Here is a 20,497-nt window from a genome sequence, read left to right as displayed (position 1 = left end):
GCGGTATGGGTGCTCATTTTTTGCGCCATGATCTGTACTTTTTTTTTATACCACATTTGCATATAAAAAACTTTTAATACATTTTTTATCATTTTTTTTAATACAATGTATTAAAAAAGTAGGAATTTTGGACTTTTTTTATTTTTTTTTCGTTCACGCCGTTCACCGTACGGGATCATTGACATTTTATTTTAATAGTTCGGACATTTACGCACGCGGCGATACCAAATATGTCTATAAAAAATGTTTTTTTTATTCTTTTTGGGGGTAAAATAGGAAAAAAACTGACGTTTTACTTTTTTATTAGGGGAGGGGATTTTTCACTTTTTTTTTACTTTGACTTTTACATTTTTTTACATTTTTTTTTACACTTGAATAGTCCCCATAGGGGACTATTCATAGCAATACCATGATTGCTAATACTGATCTGTTCTATGTATAGGACATAGAACAGATCAGTATTATCGGTCATCTTCTGCTCTGGTCTGCTCGATCACAGACCAGAGCAGGAGACGCCGGGAGCCGGACGGAGACAGGAGAGGGGACCTCCGTGCGGCGTTATGAATGATCGGATCCCCGCAGCAGCGCTGCGGGCGATCCGATCGTTCATTTAAATCGCGCACTGCCGCAGATGCCGGGATCTGTATTGATCCCGGCACCTGAGGGGTTAATGGCGGACGCCCGCGAGAATGGCCGATCTCGCGGGCGTCGGCCATTGCCGGCGGGTCCCTGGCTGCGATCAGCAGCCGGGATCAGCCGCGCATGACACGGGCATCGCTCCGATGCCCGCGGTTATGCACAGGACTTAAATGTACGTCCTGGTGCGTTAAGTACCACCTCACCAGGACGTACATTTACGTCCTGCGTCCTTAAGGGGTTAAATAAAACAATTTTTCCAATGTGTTTTTTTTAATGAATTTTCAGGATTAGTAGTGGAAGCTGGTCTTATTGACTGAATCCATTACTAAGCCAGGGCTTAGTGCTAGCCCCAAAAACAGCTAGCGCTAACCCCCAATTATTACCCCGGTACCCACCGCCACAGGGGTGCCGGGAAGAGCCGGTACCAACAGGCTCGGAGCGTCAAAAATGGTGCTCCTGGGCCTAGGCGGTAACAGGCTGGCGTTATTTAAGCTGGGGAGGGCCAGTAACAATGGTCCCCGCCCACCCTGGTAACGTCAGGCTGTTGCTGTTTGGATGGTATTGTGCTGAGAATGAAAATACGGGGAACCCTATACGTTTTTTTTTTTTTTGTTTTTATTTAAATAGTTGTAGTTCTGTAACATCTGTCCCTTTTGAAAATTGCTTCTCTACTTTGAAGCCCTCTAATTTTTAAAAAAAGCTAAAATATGTCCATTTTATGATGCCAACATAAAGTGAACATATTGTACTTGTGAAGAAAAATAAAATTTATTGTGAATATCAATTTTCCTTACAAGTAGAGAGCTTCAAAGTTAGAAGAATGCAAAATTTTCAACATTTTCATTAAATTTGGGGATTTTTCACCAAAAAAAGGATGCAAGTAACGCCGAAAATGTACCACCAAAATAAAATAGAATATGTCACGAAAAAACTATCTCAGAATCAGAATATTCGGTAAAAGTTTTTTTGCGTTATTAATTCGTAAAGTGACGGTGGTCAGAATTGCGAAAAAGGGCCCAGTCCTTAAGGTGAAAAAGGGTTGCGTCCTTAAGGGGTTAAGAAACACCTTATTTTCTGTGCGCCAATACAAAATTCTCTAATAGTGCCCCTCCCGAGACTAGACTCTGGATCCGCCCCTGGTTGTGGTTAAACTTTACTTTCCTGGAAAAGTTTCTGAGTTGCCCATAGCAACCAATCAGATTGCTTCCTTCATTTTTCAGAGGCCTTTTCAAAAATGAAAGAAGCAATCTGATTGGTTGCTATGGGCAACAGCACAACTCTTCCTCTGCACTGGTTTTGCTGAATCTCCCCCAGAGAGGAAGATTTATCAAAACCCAAAACCTGTCCAGAGGAAAAGTTTCTGAGTTGCCCATAGCAACCAATCAGATTGCTTCTTTAATTTTTCATAGGCTTTTTCAAGAATAAAAGAAGCAATCTGATTGGTTGCTATGGGCATCTCAGCAGCTTTTCCACTGGTCAGGTTTTGATAAATCTCTCTCTATGGGGGAGATTCATCAAAACCAGTGTAGAGGAAGAGTTATGCAGTTGCCCATAGCAACCAATCAGATTGCTTCTTTCATTTTTTAAAAGACCTCTGAAAAATGAAGGAAGCAATCTGATTGGTTGCTTTGGGCAACTCAGAAACTTTTCCAGAAATGGAGGATGCTAACTTTTTGTATCTTATATGGAATTATTCCTATATTCATACATTTTGGAATCATCGATCTTATTGAAAAAAGGTATAACATTAAGATCGAACGAGACCCTTATATGCTTATCCTTGGAGATGTCGGGGAGTCTATATATAAGAAAAGTTTAATTAGACTATTTCCTTATGCAAAGGTGCTGTCCGGGCATGCTGGGAGTTGTGGTTTTGCAGCGGTTGGGGGTTCACAGCTTAGAGACCACTGCTATAGAGGGTGCAAATGTATCTGAGCCCTGGAACTCAAATAATGTGAAATATGAGATGATCAAAATGGAGCCCCTGCACTAATTACTTGGGTTCTGGGGTCTGTAAGGTCCATAGTAGAAACATCAGGTTCTGTCCATAGCAGATACTAAATCATGGCAGCTCTAAGAAACAAGCAGTCATCGTGACATCAGACATGTGATGTCATAGACAGCTGGAGTCCTGACATTCCACTGACAGCCGCCTGAGCCTTCATTCTGTAGATTGTTACAGTGCGATTAGCAACTTCTATTTCTTCTTCTTGACTGAGATGGAGCTAAAAGGTTTGGGGTTCGTCCCCCTTCTGTTGGCGTTTTGGTGTGCGGCCTGGCTTGCCACCAGCTACATCGTGACGGTCGTCCTCGGCCATGCCGCCTCGCCACTGATGCACATCAGGTAAGATAAACAAGCACAAGATTCTTATTTCATGGGTTGGGAGTGAGGAAATATCCACAATAACATTGGTTTCTTTTCCTTCACAGTGACGTGGGAAATTTCTTTCCCGAAAACATATTATTGAGAATTGGTTTCATAGGGACATCCATTGGCACTTTGGTACTAACCTTTCTTATTTATAAGTATATGGTTATGCATACTGAAGAGTTCAGGGGTCATCAGGTCCTGATCCAGAGGATCCTGCTCGCCATTGTGTGGGCCTCCTGTTTTGGTACAGCTGTCATGCATGTATTGTCCCCCGAAGAATATCCCAGGATACACTTTGTCAGCACGGTAATTTCCATTACATGTGAAGCCTTATACTACCTTGGGCAGTCCATCCAGATGTATAAATTACCAGGAGCAAACAAAGTCATCCACCATAGTAGATGCACCTGCTGTGGCCTGACTTTTACCTGCGCAATTTTCTACTTTGGATATAAAACATTACAGGAATTATTCTATGATGATGAAGACTGGGACGAGATCCGTGAAATCACCACCATAATCATCGAGTGGGTGATGCTTCTACTGATCCTGATAAACATCGTGACCTATTATTCCACCATGCAGAGGTTAATGTTAACCGTCTCCAGGAACAGCTGCAAACTCTCTCTTAGAGTAAGAATTGATGACTTCGGGGTGTAGACCACCACGTGGGCCATCAAGTGGACTTCTGGGAGAGATACTGCACAGGACACGGGAAAACCATAAAAAAAATAATATGAGCTGGTGATATTACCTATACAAAAAAAATAAAAAACATTAAAAAAAAATATTGGTGTGTGATGTGTAATACCTACCGTATATATTCGAGTATAAGCCGAGTTTTTCAGCACCAATTTTCTTGCTGAAAACGCCCCCCTCGGCTTATACTCGAGTGATCTCTCCGCCTGTCAATCCCTTTTCAGTGGTCTTCAACCTGCGGACCTCCAGATGTTGTAAAACTACAACTCCCAGCATGCCCAGACAGCCATCGGCTGTCTGGGCATGCTGGGTGTTGTAGTTTTGAAACATCTGGAGGTCCGCAGGTTGAAGACCACTTCGGCCTTCGTCATCATCCAGGCCCCCCCCCCCCCTCTTTTGTTTTGTACTCATCCCCCCAGTTTGGGTGAGCTGGTCCGGGCCATCTATGCTGCAGGGACCATCCGGTGGGGAGGGATACTCGTTCCGGGCTGTCCATTTTCACCGGAGGGCCCTCTTCATGCACAACGTCCCTGTGCGTCGTCGTCAAGGCAACATCACTAGGACCAGCTCACCCTAACTTCCTGCCGAGGGGAGGTGAGTACAAAACAAAAAGGCCACAGTGGTCTTCAACCTGCGGACCTCCAGAGGTTTTAAAACTACAACTCCCAGCATTCCCGGACTGTCCGGGCATGCTGGGAGTTGTGGTTTTGCAACATCTGGAGGTCCGCAGGTTGAAGACCACTGATGAAGGGATTGACAGGCGGTGATGATGAAAGGGAGGGGGATGATGATTAAGGGGGGGATGATGATGAAGGCCGCAGTGGTCTTCAACCTGCGGACCTCCAGAGGTTTCAAAACTACAATCCCAGCATGCCCAGACAGCCGATGGCTGTCCGGGCATGCTGGAGGTTGTAGTTTTTCAACATCTAGAGGTCCGCAGGTTGAAAACCACTGATGAAGGGATTGACAGGCGATGATGATGAAGGGGGGGTGGATAATGACGGGGGTCTGGATGATTACATGGGGGGATGAGGTATTTCCCACCCTAGGCTTATAGTGAAATTAGGGGCCTCGGCTTATATTCTGGTCGGCTTATACTCGAGTATATACGGTAGTTAGAAAACCAGAATCAAATTCATCATTATAACCTCCCTCTGCATTACCCTGTTTATTATTTTCCAAGCAAGCACTTTGTTCTAATTCGTCCACTCTCTGGCGTGCTCCTTGTATAAGGGGTTTGGGATACACTTTTTGTATAAAACGATCCTCCAGGTTATCTAGTTGTTGATGGCATTTTTGTGTGGAAGAACAATTCCTCCGGATTCTTTTCATTTGACTTAATGGAATGTTCTTCTTCCATTGTTTCCGATGGCAACTGTTAAAGTCGAGGTAGTTCCTTAAAATAGGTGGCAGTATGCGAACAGCCATCCGAAATATAGATATTTAAATCCAGGAACTCAAAGTTTTTGGGGGGACTGATGCAGCTCTGCCTTTGGCAATCTCTGGCTCTGCCATAGCGCTTTTTTTGAAGGGGCGTGTCGGCTGCCGCTTCGTCTGGTGGTCAACACGCGCTATCTGGCCAGCGAGCCAGGGCCCCATACAGGAGATCGCGGGGGCCCCCAGCGGTCGGACCCCCCGCAATCTGAAACTTATCCCCTACCCTTGGGATAGGGGATGTTTTTCAGCACTGGACTACTCCTTTAATTGCCTCCAAAATGACGTTCCTCTGATATATTTTTTTTCGGTCTTTATGTACCTTAGGTAGAAAATAAAAATAAGGTACATTTAGGTTGGGGTTAAATATATATCATGTTTTTCCCTCTTAACTCCTTGGGGACGGAGCCCATTATAACCCTAAGGACGGGAGCATTTTTTGCAATTCTGATCACTATGACTTTAAGCACTAATAACTCTGGGATGTTTTTACTTTTCATTCTGATTCCGAGAATGTTTTTTCGTGACATATTCTACTTTATGTTAGTGGTAAATTTTTGTCGATACTTGCATCATTTCTTGGTGAAAAATTCCAAAATTTGATGAAAGAATTGGAAATGTTGCATTTTTCTAACTTTGAAGCTCTCTGCTTGTAAGGATATCAGACATTCCAAATAAATGATATATTGATTCACAAATACAATATGTCTACTATATATTTGCATCATAAAGTTGACATGTTTTTACTTTTGGAAAACATCAGAGGGATTAAAAGTTCAGAAGCAATTTTCCAATTTTTCACAAAATTTTCAAAATCAGAATTTTTCAAGGGCCAGTTCAGTTTTGAAGTGGATTTGAAGGGCCTTCATATTAGAAATACCCCATAAATGACCCCATTATAAAAACTGCACCCCTCAAAGTATTCAAAATGACATTCAGTAAGTTTGTTAACCCTTTAGGTGTTTCACAGGAATAGCAGCATAGTGAAGGAGAATATTCAAAATATTCATTTTTTACACTCGCATGTTCTTGTAGTCCCAGTTTTTGACATTTTACAAGGGGTAAAAGGAGAAAAAGCCCCCCAAAATGTATAACCCAATTTCTCTCGAGTATGGACATATCTCATATGTGTATGTCAAGTGTTCGGCGGGCGCAGTAGAGGGCTCAGAAGGGAAGGAGCGACAATGGGATTTTGGAGAGTGAATTTTGCTGAAATGGTTTTTGGGGGCATGTCACATTTAGGAAGCCCCTATGGTGCCAGAACAGCAAAAACAAAACACATGGCATACCATTTTGGAAACTACACCCCTCAAGGCACGTAACAAGGGGTCCGGTGAGCCTTAACACCCCACACGTGTTTGACGACTTTTCGTTAAATTCGGATGAGTAAATGAAAAAAAAATTTTTTCACTAAAGTGCAGTTTTTTCCCCCAAATTTAGCATTTGTACAAAGGGTAATGGGAGAAAAATCCCCCCAAAATTTGTAACACATTTTCTCCCGAGTACGGAGATACCCAATATGTGGCCCTAAACTGTTGCCTTGAAATACGACAGGGCTCTGAAGTGAGAGAGCACCATGCGCATTTGAGGCCTGAATAAGGAATTTGCAGTAGGGGTGGACCCGGTTACAAGGATGGGGCTTGTCTCCACCAAAACCCTACAGCAGTGTTTACCAAACAGGGGGCCTCCAGCTGTTGCAAGACTCCAAGCCTGTCAGGACAGTCTATGGCTGTCAGGCAACACTGGGAGTTGTGGGTTTGCAACAGCTGGAGGCGCTGTTTAGGAAACACTGCCGTATGAGACGTTTTTCATTTTTATTGGGGGGGGGGGGGGGGGTGATGTGTAAGGGGGTGTATGTGTAGTGTTTTACTTTTTATTATTTGTTAGTGTAGTGTTTTTAGGGTACATTCATTTCCTTGAAGGAAACCCACTGTAAACCCGCCCGTGTAAATGTACCCTGTACAAACCAAACCTTCAGCTGTGGCAAAATGACAACTCCCAGAATGCACTGACAGACCGTACATGCTGGGAGTTGTAGTTTTACAACAGCTGTAGGCACACTGGTGGGGAACCACTGAGTTAGAAAACAGACTCTAGCTCAGTGATTCCAACTCATGTGCCTCCAGCTGTTGCAAGACTACAACTCCCAGCATGTATGGTCTGTCAGTGCATTCTGGGAGTTGTAGTTTTTCAACAGATGGAGGCACATGGGTTGGAATCACTGAGTTGGGAAACAGACTCTAGCTCAGTGTTTCCCAACCAGTGTGCCTACAGCTGTTGCAAAACTACAATTCCCAGCATGGCCAGACAGTCAGGGATGCTGGGCATGTAGTTCTGCAATATCTGTCCCTTCAGATGTTGCAGAACTACAACTCCCAGCATGCCTGGACAGTCTGGGCATGCTAGGAGTTGTAGTTATGCAACATCTGAAGGGACAGATATTGCAGAACTACACGCCCAGCATCCCTGACTGTCTGGGCATGCTGGGAGTTGTAGTTTTGCAACATCTGGAAGGCTACAGTTTGGAGACCACCATATAGTGGTCTCCAAACTGTGCCACTTCAGATGTTGCAAAACTACAACTCCCAGCATGCCCAGACAGTCAGTGCATGCTGAAAGTTGTAGTTTTGCAACGTCTGGAGGACCATAGTTTAGAGACCACTACACAATGGTCTCCAAACTGTGACCCTCCAGATGTTGCAAAACTACAACTCCCAGCATGCCCAGACAGCCTTTGGCTGTGTGGGCATGCTGGGAGTTTTAGTTTTGCAGCTTTTAGAAGGCCACAGTAAAGATCATTTATCGCGATCTTCACTGCAGCCTTCTCAGCCACACTTTCCGGCCGCCGCTCTTCCTGCTGCAGCTGCTGCTCCGTGGATGCCGCCGATGCCGCCTCCGAAGGTTTAGGTAAGCCGGGCCATGCTCCCCCCTCTCCGCCCGTGTTCCCCCCGCTCTGTACCGACTTCCGATCGGTGGCCAGAGCGGGGGAAATTAACTCTAACCCCCCGCCCCCCTCCTGCCATTGGTGGTCAGCCTGACCAACCAATGGCAGGGGATAGGAGGGGGTGGCAACACTGCCACCTCGCTCCTATCCTTTAGGCTGGTCGGAGCTGTCTCTGACAGCTCCGATCAGTCTTATTTTCCGGGAGATCGGGTCACCAGTGACCCGATTTGCCCGGATCGCGGCAAATCACAGGTCTGTATTGACCTGCGATTTGCTGCGATCGCCGATATGAGGGGGTCTCAGGACCATCCTTGGCATAGCCACGGGATGCCTGCTGATAGATATCAGCAGTCATCCCGGTCCGATCACTGCCGCTCGCCGTCCTTAAGTGACGGGACGCGAGGGCGTATGCATACGCCCTTCATCCCCAACGAGTTAAAGGGGTACTATTAACATTTGACCGCTAAGCGGTCACTAAGACCCTATATTTCCCACCCAATATAAAACTTAACGTTTATTGAGCCAAGATTAAAATAACCTCACACATATTGATCCATAATCCATTGATTGGCATGACACTGCATGCTATCTTAATTGAATTGAAAAGATAGATTGTGGCTGCAGTCCACAATCTATAGTGTGAGACAATTAAAAATCTAACACATTGCCCACCCGCCCGACGTTTCGCCACAGGCTGTGGCTTTATCAAGGGCTAAGAGGCTAAGGGCGTGTCGGCTGCCGCTTCGTCTGGTGGTCAACATGCGCTATCTGGCCAGCGAGCCAGGGCCCCGTACAGGAGATTGCGGGGGCCCCCAGCGGTCGGACCCCCCGCAATCGGAATCTTATCCCCTATCCTTGGGATAGGGGATGTTTTTCACCACTGGACTACTCCTTTAATGGCCTCCAAAATGAAGTTCCTCCGATGTATGGGCATCAAGGGATCTTCCACTAAAAAAGATGACACAGCTTCCACTCCTCTGTCATGTGGTATATTACTATATAATGAAGAAACATCTAGTGTTGCCCACATATAGTCCTCTTCCCGTATGATATCTCTCTATAGGGTTAATAAACGCCCTTTATCTCTGAGGTTTGCTGGTAAAGACACCGCACATTTCTGTAACTGATGGTCTATATATTCAGATAAACATCTGGCAACTATCGGACGACAAGGGGATTTTTTTTTTGGTCTTTATGTACCTTAGGTAGAAAATAAAAATAAGGTACATTTGGGTTGGGGTTAAATATATATCATGTTTTTCCCTCTTAAAGGGGTACTCCGCACCTAGACATCTTATCCCCTCTCCAGAGGACCCCTGTGATCTCGGTTGCAGCACCCTGCTGTCAGCAAACTTGCTCTGTGTGTAATGACGGGTGATACAGGGGCCAGAACATTGGCATAGCCATTGACTGTCCTGGCATGCTGGGAGTTTTGCAACAGCTGGAGACACCCAATTTGGGAAGCACTGCAGTAGGATAATTTGTTGGTGGATGCAAATCCCTAATTTAGGCCTCAAATGCGCATGGTGCTCTTTCACTTTGGAGCCCTCTCATATTTCAAGGGAACAGTTTTGGGTTACAATTTTTTTTGCTCTTCTTTTACCCCTTAGGGAAAGGTAAATTTGGGGTCTACACCAGCATGTTACTGTAAACAAATTCAATATTTTACACTAACATGCTGGTGTTGCCCCATACTTTTAATTTTCACAAGAGGTAAAAGGAAAAAAAAATTGTATAATTTGACGCAAAGTGCTCTGCAGGCGCATAACATGGCTCAGAAGGGAGAGTGTACCATATACATTTGAGGCCTAAAGTCACAGCAGTTCTGACATAAACATAAAAAAAATACCCACATGTGACCCCATTTTGAAAACTACATCCCTCACGTAAAGTAACAAGGGGTATAGTGAGCCTTAACATCCCACAAGTGTTTGACAAATTGGAGGTGAAAATAAAAAAAATTAAACATTTTTTTACTAAGATGCTGGTGTTACCCCAATTTTATCATTTTCCCAAGGGGTAATAGGAGAAAAAGCCCCACAAAATTTGTAACCCCAATTCTTCTGAGTCAGAAAATACCCCACATGTGGATGTAAAGTGCTCTGCGGGTGAACTACAGGGCTCAGAAGAGAAGGAGCGCCATTGGGCTTTTGGAGAGAGAATCTGGCTGAAATTGAAGGTCATGTGCGTTTAGGCCTCCATGGTGCCGGAACAGTGACCCCCCCCCCCTACATCTGACCCCATTTTGGAAACTACACCCCTAATAAGAGGTGCAATGAGCATTTACACCTCACAGGTGTCTGATAGATTTTTTTATTTGTACAGCCCACTGTTCCAAAGATCTGTCAAGTGCCAGTGGGGTTTAACCCCTTAAGGAACCAGCCCATTTTCACCTTAAGGACGCAACCATTTTTTGCACATCTGACCACTGTAACTTTAAGGCTAGGTTCACACTACGGAATCTCTGGGCAGAATTTCTGCTGGAGATTTAGCCGGCAGCACTAAGACCGCACAGACTGCATTGCTGTCCCCATAGATGGCAATGCATTTCTGGGTGGATCTTTAGGGAGATCTGCTCAGAAATGCATTGGCATCTATGGGGACGACAATGCAGTCTGCGGGGTCCTAGTGCTGCACGTAACTAGGGGTCCAGTTAGCCTTAACACTAGAGATGAGCGAATCGAAGTTGACAAACCCGAATTCGTTACGAATTTTATGAAAAATTCGATTCGTAACGAATACGAATATCGCCGCGATTCTATCGCACAAATCGCTTCATTAAACTCCATTTTACAGCGTTCCAGGCTATTGGAGACCTAAGATGGCGGATCCACATGTGAGTACATGGGGCAGGGGATTATGGGAGGGCGGGAATGAAGGTAGGCGGTCTGACCCTGAACCACATGTGAGATGCAGCCTATCAGTGTTCACTGACCCCTGTGATGTCACAGCCCCTATATAATCGGCGGCCATCTTGCCTCTCTTCATTTCATCTATGCAGTCAGATGGAGAGGACGGGACTGCGTGTGTGTGAATAGCTCATACCACAGCGTTACACTGCAACTGCTAGTCACATCAGCATTAGGGAAAGGCAGGAGTGCAGAGTGCTGTGCTGTTACTCTGAGAAGGATCATTGATTGCTAAGCCTCCTATTCACGTTATTGAGCATTGCAGCAGAGAGGGGCAGATAGCTGTCAGCTGCCTCATACAGATCTCCAAGCTGCCTGAACTTTATCCACCATCTTATCTCCTCATTTTTCAGCTCTATTGAGTTTTTATTCTCCACAAATCTTCTGCTGCTCAGAATTGTGGGACAGAGTGCAATTTAGGGTTTAATCCCTGGATTATTTTTTTTGTGGTGCTGCCCAGTTGGGTCCTGCTGCTGTTCAGAAATAAGTCATATTAGTGTGGACTTTGGTGCCTTTTTACCATTTTTCACCTGTTACTCTGTCTCTGTGCTAAATTCAGTGTTATACCACACGTTTTACACCTGCCGGTGTATTAAAGACATTTTTTTTCCCTGAGTACAAATACGCTTTTTCAGTGGCCTTATCATTGCAAAGGGCCTAAATACAAGCAAATAGTGTACCATATACCACCTTTTTTTCTGTCTCTGTGCTAAATTCAGTGTTATACCCCACGTTATATACCTGCCGGTGTATTAAAGAAAAAAAAACGTTTTTCCTGAGTACAAATACGCTTTTTCAGTGGCCTTATCATTGCAAAGGGCCTACATACAACCAAGTAGTGTACTATTTAGTACCTGTATTTCTGTCTCGGTGCTAAATTCAGTGCTATTCCACACATTAGTATACACTGGCTGGTGTATACAACAAAAAAATAGTTTTTTTCTGCGTATAAATACGCTTAACAGTGCGCTCATCAGTGCAAAGGGCATAGATACAACAAATTAGTGTACTATTTAGTAACTGTTATTCTGTCTAGGGCCTATATACTTTGAAAGGACAGCCGTAAGTGATCTCCTGCTGCTGTTCTATACCCTCATAAACGCACTAAGTATGTCAGGCAGGCAAGTGCCAGGACGTGCACAGAGAAGGGGCAGAGGCCTACATACGTCAGGCAGAGTTGGCAGCAGACTTGGGGCGAGCGGCAGCAGGAGTCGCAGCAATAGGCCTGAGCTCCCATTAACACCCAGCGGTCAACCCATCTCTCCTCGTCAATTGGTTTGCACAGTCATCCCCATCATCACAAGCGACATCTGACAACCCCAGTCAAGAGTCGGTGGGTTCCTCAGACACAACCCTCAGTTGGCATGGCCCGGGAGCAGTCCCTGTAATCCCATTGCCTTTGTCCTATGCTGTTCCCTCTCCCAAAGAAGTATCTCATGCTTTGGGTTCAGCTCCACTATTTAGCGAGGACGATGTAATAGAGGACAGTCAGCAGCTAATGGGCAGCCAAGAATGTGAGGAGACATGCGTCCCTTGCTCCGCAAGGCGGGCAAGTAGTGATGAGGAGAGTGACGTGGGAGGCGGTGTTTCAATTGTTCAGGGTCCTGAGGCAGACACTGTTGTGGAACACGAGGAGGACATCAGTGACGTGCACACATCTTTTGATGATGATGATGAAGCCGATTGCAATTGGGAGCCGGGTGCAGAAGCCGGGCTTCATCATCATCAGGAGAAGAGATTTGCTCTTTGTCTATGAGGCAGCAAGGCGGTAGAATGGTTGGCAATCAGCGCGGTGGTGGCAGTAGTTAAAATTCAGGAGCCAAACGTGCCAGGGGGAGACCACCTGCTTCGCGGCAAGCTACCATTCAGGGAGGTAGTGGAACAGGGGTTCCTGGAGACGGCGCCAATAGCAGTGAAATATTGCGGACTGCGGGTGGGAAAATCAGCTACTCTGCGGTGTGGTTGTTCTTCATAAAGAATCCGGAAGACCATAGCGTAGTCACATGCAAAATCTGTGGGCAGTGTGGCCAGGGTCCCAATCTCGGCACCACGGCCCTGCATCAACACATGATTCGCCACCATAAAGCGGCCTGGGATAACCGTGGCTCTGAGGTACTGGTCCAGCCTGCCGCATCACCTAGTGGCCATCCGCTCCCTCCGTCATCCAGCCAAGGCTCCACCACCTCAGCCGAAGGGAGCATTGTGTCAAACCCTCCTTCTTGCGCTCCTGCTTCCTCCGCTCGTAGTCAGCCATTCCTCCAACAATCGATCGGCGAAGCCATGTCCAAGAGACAACAGTATGCGCCCACTCATCCAACGGCTCAGAAGTTGAATGTGCTCCTGAAGTTGCTGGTGTTGCAGTCCCTCCCTTTCCAACTGGTGAACTCTGCAGCTTTCAGGGAATTGATGGCTTGTGCCGAGCCGAGGTGGAGAGTCCCAAGCCGTCATTTCTTTGCGAAGAAGGCAGTACCAGCCCTGCATAAGTTTGTACAAGAGAAGGTGGGCCAGTTCTTGAGCCTTTCGGTGTGTTCAAAAGTGCACGGCAGCGCCGACGTGTGGAGCTGTAACTACGGGCAGGGACAATACATGTCTTTTACAGCCCACTGGGTAAATGTTGTTCCTGCACAGCCACAACAGGAACTTGGACAGGTCACACCGCTTCCTCCTCCACTCTCTGGCTCCCAGGCAGTTGGTCCTTTTACAGTGTGCACCTCCTCCCCGTGTCCTCGGCCTCCACTGCACGTCCAAATCTCGGTGGCCCTTCATCATACCACGTGTGTAGGGCACAGCGGTGTCAAGCCGTCCTTCACATGGTTTGCCTTGGTGAATGGAGTCACACAGGGGAGGAACTGCTAAAGTTCATTAGGGAATAAATCCGAGTATGGCTTACTCCACGAAATCTGGAAATGGGAACCATGGTGACCGACAATGGGAAGAACATTGTGGCCGCGCTGCGACAAGGAAGTGTGAACCATTCGCCCTGCATGGCACACGTGTTGAATTTGGTTGTCAAGAAGTTCATCGAGTCTTCACCCCATTTGCAAGACGTCCTGACAATGGCAAGGAAACTGTGCATGCACTTCAGCCACTCGTACACCGCCAAGCACACTTTGCTTGAGCTGCAGCGTCAGAACGGTATCCCACAACATAGTCTCATTTGTGACGTTGCCACACTTTGGAATTCCACCCTCCATATGTTGGACAGACTATACGAACAAAGAAAAGCCATCACAGATTTTTTGATGATACAAGCAGATAGGAGTACTCCCCTGTGTAACTTCAATGTGAACGAGTTGCAGCTCATACGTGACACCTGCCGTGTGCTGAGGCCTTTTGAGGAAGCCACATTTTTGTTAGTCGCTCGAATTACGCCATGAATGACGTAATTCCACTCCTACATTTACTCCAAAATTTTTTTGAAAACATGGCTGGTCACGGCAATGGAGACGTTGCACCTACATCAGAAGGCTACATGAGTCCTGTGGGGGATGAACTGGAGGAGGATGATGAGGGGCAGAGGGGCGGAGCACAGTTTACGGTGGATGAGATGGCCAGTGTTTCTGGTCATTGGACAGGAGAGGAGGAGCAGGAGCAGCCAGAGGAGCTGGAGGGTTATTACGAGGGAGGCGAGACAGAGGACCCAGACACACCGTGGCAGTATGCAGTGGAGATGGAGGCAGGTAGTCACAGCGAGTCACTGTCACAAATGGCACGATGCATGCTGAGTTGCTTGCGTAGTGACCCCCGAATTGTCACAATTCGTCAGCGCGATGACGTCCACATGGTCCATCCACTCGCAGGTCTGACTCGGGGGGCCCTCTGCGCTCACCTTCCACTGGCACGGTTGCTGGGGAGGGGAGGGGTGGCAGGAGCAGTACCGGCTCAATCAGCAGCAGCCTGAGTCTACAGTCGCTGATGAGTAGCTTCCTTCAGCCGCATAGTGAAGCTACTCATCAGCAGCAGGTGGACATGGAGCAGGACCTAAACCAGCAGGTGGTGGCTTACTTCGACATGACCCTGCCAACAACCGTTGAAGATCCGCTGGACTCATTCTGTGTCTTTCAGGAACTACTTGCCTCCCTGGTGCCTCTGGCCTTGGGCCTTACGCAAATTTTCGCATATGCGCAAATTCGGACACCAGTCTCACACAGTAGTATTAGAGCCTTCTTTATACCACACAAGCTGGAAGCAGAGAGGGATGATCACTGTGATGTGTACTGTGAATAAAAAAATAAATAAAAAAAAAGAATATTCGTAATTGCGAATATATAGTGCTATATTTGCGAATATTCACAAATTCGCGAATATGCGATATTCGTGAATAAAATTTGCATTGCAAAAATTTGCGAGCAACACTAGATCCGAGGACCTCACTAACCAACTCAATACAATCGCTTATAGCGACGGGCGGTGTGTACAAAGGGCAAGGACTTAATAAACACCAGCTTATGACCCTCACTTACTGGTAATTCCTCGTTTTAAGATTAAATAATTGCAATCACAGATCCCTATCACGAACTGGTTTCAGCGTGCAACACGCACCTGTCCTTAAAAGATAGAGACACGCTAATCCGTTCAGTGGAGCGCTAGTGCGGATTGTGAAGCCTGGGTGACGGGTGTGTAGTGTGTACTCATGCATCAGTCAACTCCAGTCTGTGTCCGTTAGGCAATATATGGGTTAATGATGCAGCAGAGGTGGGGCCTTGGTCTTGGAATTTCAATTATTTAAAAAAATTTAACATATTGTGTGGTTTATTATATTATAGAAGAATGTCTTTGGGTGGTCCACCATCCTGCATTATAGAGTCTTCTGAACTGCTGTATATGCGCTTGTTTTAACAAAAAGATATTTTGTCAGACAATTTTTAAAAAAATTGTGTTTTTTTGGGGTGGATTGTGAAGCCCGGGTGTGTACTCGTGCATCAGCCAACTCCAGGCTGTGTCTTTTAGGCAATCTATGGGTTACTGATGCAGCTGAGGTGGGGCCTGGGTCTAGGAATTTCAATAAAAAAAAAATCAACAATTGTGTGGTTCATTATTTTTGAGAAGAAAGTCTTTGGGTGGTCCACCGTCCTGCCTTATAGAGTCTTCTGAAATGTTGGATATGCGCTTGTGCTTACACAAAGTTGTAAATTAAAAAAAAAATGTATACAATTTTGTTGATTTTGGGGCGGATTGTGAAGCCCTGTGTGTACTGGTGCATCAGCCAACTCCAGACTGTGTTCTTCAGGCAATAAATGGGTTCCTGATGCCGCAGAGGTGGGGCCTGGGTCTGGGAATTAAACATTTTTGGATTGCGGGTGCTACAAAAAAAGATGGACACACCCTACTCCGTTCAGTGGAGCGAGCCTGCGGCCCCGGACATCTGAGGGCATAACACACCTGTTATTGCTCGATCTCAGGAGAAGGGGGTTCATCATCGAGAGAAGAGAGTTGCAGGTTGCCCTTGAGTCAGCAAGGAGGTAGCACGGTTGGCAGTCAGCGCGGTGTGGCAGTAGTGGAAATTCTGGAGCCAAACGTGCCGGGGGAGACCACCTGCTTCGCGGCAGCTTACCTTTCCGGGAGTTAGCAGGTTACCAGCACCGGTCGATGAAAGATAGAGACATGCTAATCCGTTCAGTGGAGCGTGCCTGCGGCCCCGGAAATCAGAGGGCATAACACACCTGGTATTGCTCGATCTCGCAATTGATCGTGCAAAGGTAGGGGGTTATTAAAGCCTCTTGGGTACTGCTGAGGCCCACTCTTGACTGCTTCTGGTGCAATGTATGGGGTAATTAAACACTCTTGGGTAGTTTTTTTTTTTTTTTTTTATTTACTGATAATTATATCAGTAATAAAATAAAATTTTCCAGAATGCTAATCGTTACACAACGGAACGCTTGTTGCGTGTGATTTTTTAATGAAAAAAAAAATTAAGGACAGGGATTAAAGGGGTACTCCGCCCCTAGACATCTTATCCCCTATCCAAAGGATAGGGGATAAGATGTCAGATCGCCGGGGTCCCGCTGTTGGGGACCCCGGGAATCATTGCTGCAGCACCCCGCTATCATGACTGCGCAGAGCGAGTTCGCTCTGCACGTAATGACGGGCAATACAGGGGCCCTCGTGACGTCATGGCCCACCCCCGTCAATACAAGTCTATGGGAGGGGGCGTGGTGGTCGTCACGCCCCCTGCCATAGACTTGCATTAAGGGGACGAGCCGTGATGTCATGAGGGGCGGGGCCATGATGTCCCGCTGCTCCAGCCCCTGTATCGTCTGTCATTACGCGCAGAGCGAACTCACTCTGTGCAGTCATGATGGCCGGGTGCTGCAGCAGCGATCCCCGGGGTCCCCAGCAGAGGGAACGCGGCGATCTAACATCTTATCCCCTATCCTTTGGATAGGGGATAAGATGCCAGGGGCGGAGTACCCCTTTAACTCTGCTTCATCATTTTGGGTGAAAAAAGTCCTTTGGTGATCTGATCTTTTGGAGACAGATGCGCTTACACACATATTGAATTAGTTTTTGTAAAAAAATTTCAAACATTGTGTGGTTTATTATTTTTGAGAAGAATGTCTTTGGGTGGTCCACCATCCTGCATTATAGAGTCTTGTGAACTGTTGGATATGCGCTTGTTCTTATAGAAAGGTATTTCTTTAAAAAATTTCAAAAATGTTGTTGTTTTTTGGAGGGGATTGTGAAGCCCGGGTGTGTACTGGTGCATCAGCCAACTCCAGGCTGTGTCCTTCAGGCAATATACGGGTTCCTGATGCCACAGAGGTGGGGCCTGGGTCTGGAAATTTCTAAATTTTGGATAGCGGGTGCTACCTATGAGAAATCTTTGTCAAAAATTTCATATATTGTGTTGTTTTTTGGGGGGGATTGTGAAGCCCTGGTGTGTACTCTTGCATCAGCCAACTCCAGGCTGGGTCATGAAGGCAATATATGGGTTACTGATGCCGCAGAGGTGGGGCCTGGGTCTGTTAATTTCAAATTTTTGGATAGCGGGTGCTACCAATGAGAAATCTTTGTCAAAAATTTCATATATTGTGTTGTTTTTTTTGGGGGGGATTGTGAAGCCCTGGTGTGTAGTGTACTAGTGCATCAGCCAACTCCACGCTGTCCATTCAGCCACTAAATGGTCTCCTCTTGCTGCCAACATGTCCACGTTATGTCATTCAGTCACTAAATGGTCTCCTGACACTGACGCCACCACCAGGCTCTGTCATTGTACTGCTGTGCGGCAGTGATTATAAGAACGATGCCGGTAATCTGCATGTTATTCTGAATAACAGTATTATTTCACTACCCCAGCACACTCCATATGCTTTTTAGGACACAGCAAATTGTTCTATACCCCTATAGAGGCTGTATGTAGGCTAGAAACAGCCTTTTTTAATATCGATTCGCTGCAAATAAATTCGGATCGAAACAAACTTTTAGGGAAAATTCGGCGAATCGGCCTAATCGAATTTTTGAAAAGTTTGCTCATATCTACTCCTCCTCTTCTGTGCATTGTAGTGTGCCAGCAGAGCACTTGATGTCCACACATGGGGTATTTCCATACTCAGAAGAAAGGGGGTTACAAATTTTGGGGGTAATTTTCTCCTATTACCCCTTGTAAAAATGTAAAATTTGGGGGGAAAACTGCATTTTAGTGAAATTTTTTTTTCCATTTACACATCCAAATTTTACAAAAAGTTGTCAAACACCTGTGGGGTGTTAAGGCTCACTGTACCCCTTGTTATGATCCTTAAGGGGTGTAGTTTCCAAAATAGTGTGCCACGTGTTTTTTTTTTTTTTTTTTGCTCTTCTGGCACCATAGGGGCTTCCTAAATGTGACATGCCCCCCAAAAACTATTTCAGCAAAATTTACTTTCCAAAAGTGACTCCTTCTCTTCTGAGCATTGTAGTTCACCCGCAGAGAATTTTACATCCTAACATGGGGTATTTCCATACTCAGAAGAGATGGGGTTATATATTTTGGGGGTCATTTTCTCCCATTACCCTTTGCAAAAATGGTTAACTTGGGGAAAAAAACTGAACTTTAGTGAAAAATGTTTATTTTTAATTTACACATCCGACTCGTCAAACACCTGTGGGGTTTTAAGGCTCACTGGACCCCTTGTTACGTGCCGTGTGGGGTTTAGTTTCCAAAAAGGTATGCCATGTGGGGGTTTTCTGCTGTTCTGGCACCAAAGGGGCTTCCTAAATGCGACATTGAGCCACGGGGACATGCCCCCCAAAAACCATTTCAGCAAAATTCAATCTCCAAAATCCCATTGTTGTTCCTTCCCTTCTGAGCCCTCTACTGCGCCCTCTGAACACTTGACATACACATATGATGTATTTCCTTACTCGAGAGAAATTGGGCTACAAATTTTGGGGGGATTTTTCTCCTATTACCCCCTAGTAAAAATTCAAAAACTGGGTCTACAAGAACATGCGAGTGTAAAAAAATTGAGATTTTGAATTTCCTCCTTCACTTTGCTGCTATTCCTGTGAAACACCTAAAGGGTTAACACACTTTTGAATACTTTGAGGGGTGCAGTTTTTATAATGGGGTCATTTGTGGGGAATTTTTAATATGAAGGCCCTTCAAATCCACTTCAAAACTGAACTGGTCCCTGAAAAATTCAGATTTTGAAAATGTTGTGAAAAATTGGAAAATTGCTGCAGATCTTTAAAGCCCTCTGGTGTCTTCCAAAAGTAAAAACATCTCAACTTTATGATGAAAATATAAAGTAGACATATTGTATTTGTGAATAAATATATAATTTATTTGGAATGCCTGTTTTCGTTACAAGCAGAGAGCTTCAAAGTTAGAAAAATGCTAAATTTTCTATTTTTTCATAAAATTTTGGAATTTTTCACCATGAAATGATGCAAGTATCGACAAAAATTTACCACTAACATGAAGTAGAATATGTCACAAAAAAACTATCTCAGAATCAGAATGAAAAGTAGAAGCATCCCAAAGTTATTAACGCTTAGGCTGGGTTCACACTGTGGAATTTCTGGGCAGAATTTCTGCCGGAGATCAAGATGGCAGCACTAGGACCCCGCAGACTGCATTGTCGTCCCTATAGATGCCAATGCATTTCTGAGCAGATCTCCAAAAAGATCCACCCAGAAATGCATTGCCATCTATGGGGACGGCAATGCAGTCTGTGCGATCTTAGTGCCGCCGGATAAATCTCCAGCAGAAATTCTGCCCAGAGATTCCGTAGTGTGAACCTAGCCTTAAAGTTACAGTGGTCAGATGTGCAAAAAATGGCTGCGTCCTTAAGGTGAAAATGGGCTGGTTCCTTAAGGGGTTAAACCCCACTGGCATTTGACAGATCTTTGGAACAGTGGGCTGTACAAATGAAAAATTTTCATTTTTCATTTTCACAGACCACTGCTCAAAAAATCTATCAGACACCTGTGAGGTGTAAATGCTCACTGCACCTCTTATTATGGGTGTAGTTTCCAAAATGGGGTCAGATGTAGGGCGGGGGGGGGGGGTCACTGTTCCGG

The 20,497-nt window shown here is 45.6% G+C and overlaps 1 protein-coding gene across 1 annotated transcript; it reads left to right on the top strand.

Moving 5' to 3' along the window:
* The first annotated feature begins 2,816 nt into the window (after positions 1 to 2,816).
* Positions 2,817 to 3,770, top strand: LOC130298290 (DNA damage-regulated autophagy modulator protein 1-like). Its single transcript, XM_056551222.1, has 2 exons — positions 2,817 to 2,983; positions 3,070 to 3,770. The coding sequence occupies exons 1-2, from the start codon at positions 2,859 to 2,861 to the stop codon at positions 3,668 to 3,670; spliced, it is 726 nt and encodes a 241-aa protein (XP_056407197.1). The 5' UTR covers positions 2,817 to 2,858; the 3' UTR covers positions 3,671 to 3,770.
* Positions 3,771 to 20,497: the final 16,727 nt, after the last annotated feature.

Source organism: Hyla sarda, assembly GCF_029499605.1.
Source record: "Hyla sarda isolate aHylSar1 chromosome 1 unlocalized genomic scaffold, aHylSar1.hap1 SUPER_1_unloc_8, whole genome shotgun sequence".
Taxonomy (NCBI): domain Eukaryota; kingdom Metazoa; phylum Chordata; class Amphibia; order Anura; family Hylidae; genus Hyla; species Hyla sarda.
Note: the sequence above shows the minus strand (reverse complement) of the source record. Positions and strands in the feature narration are given on the sequence as shown.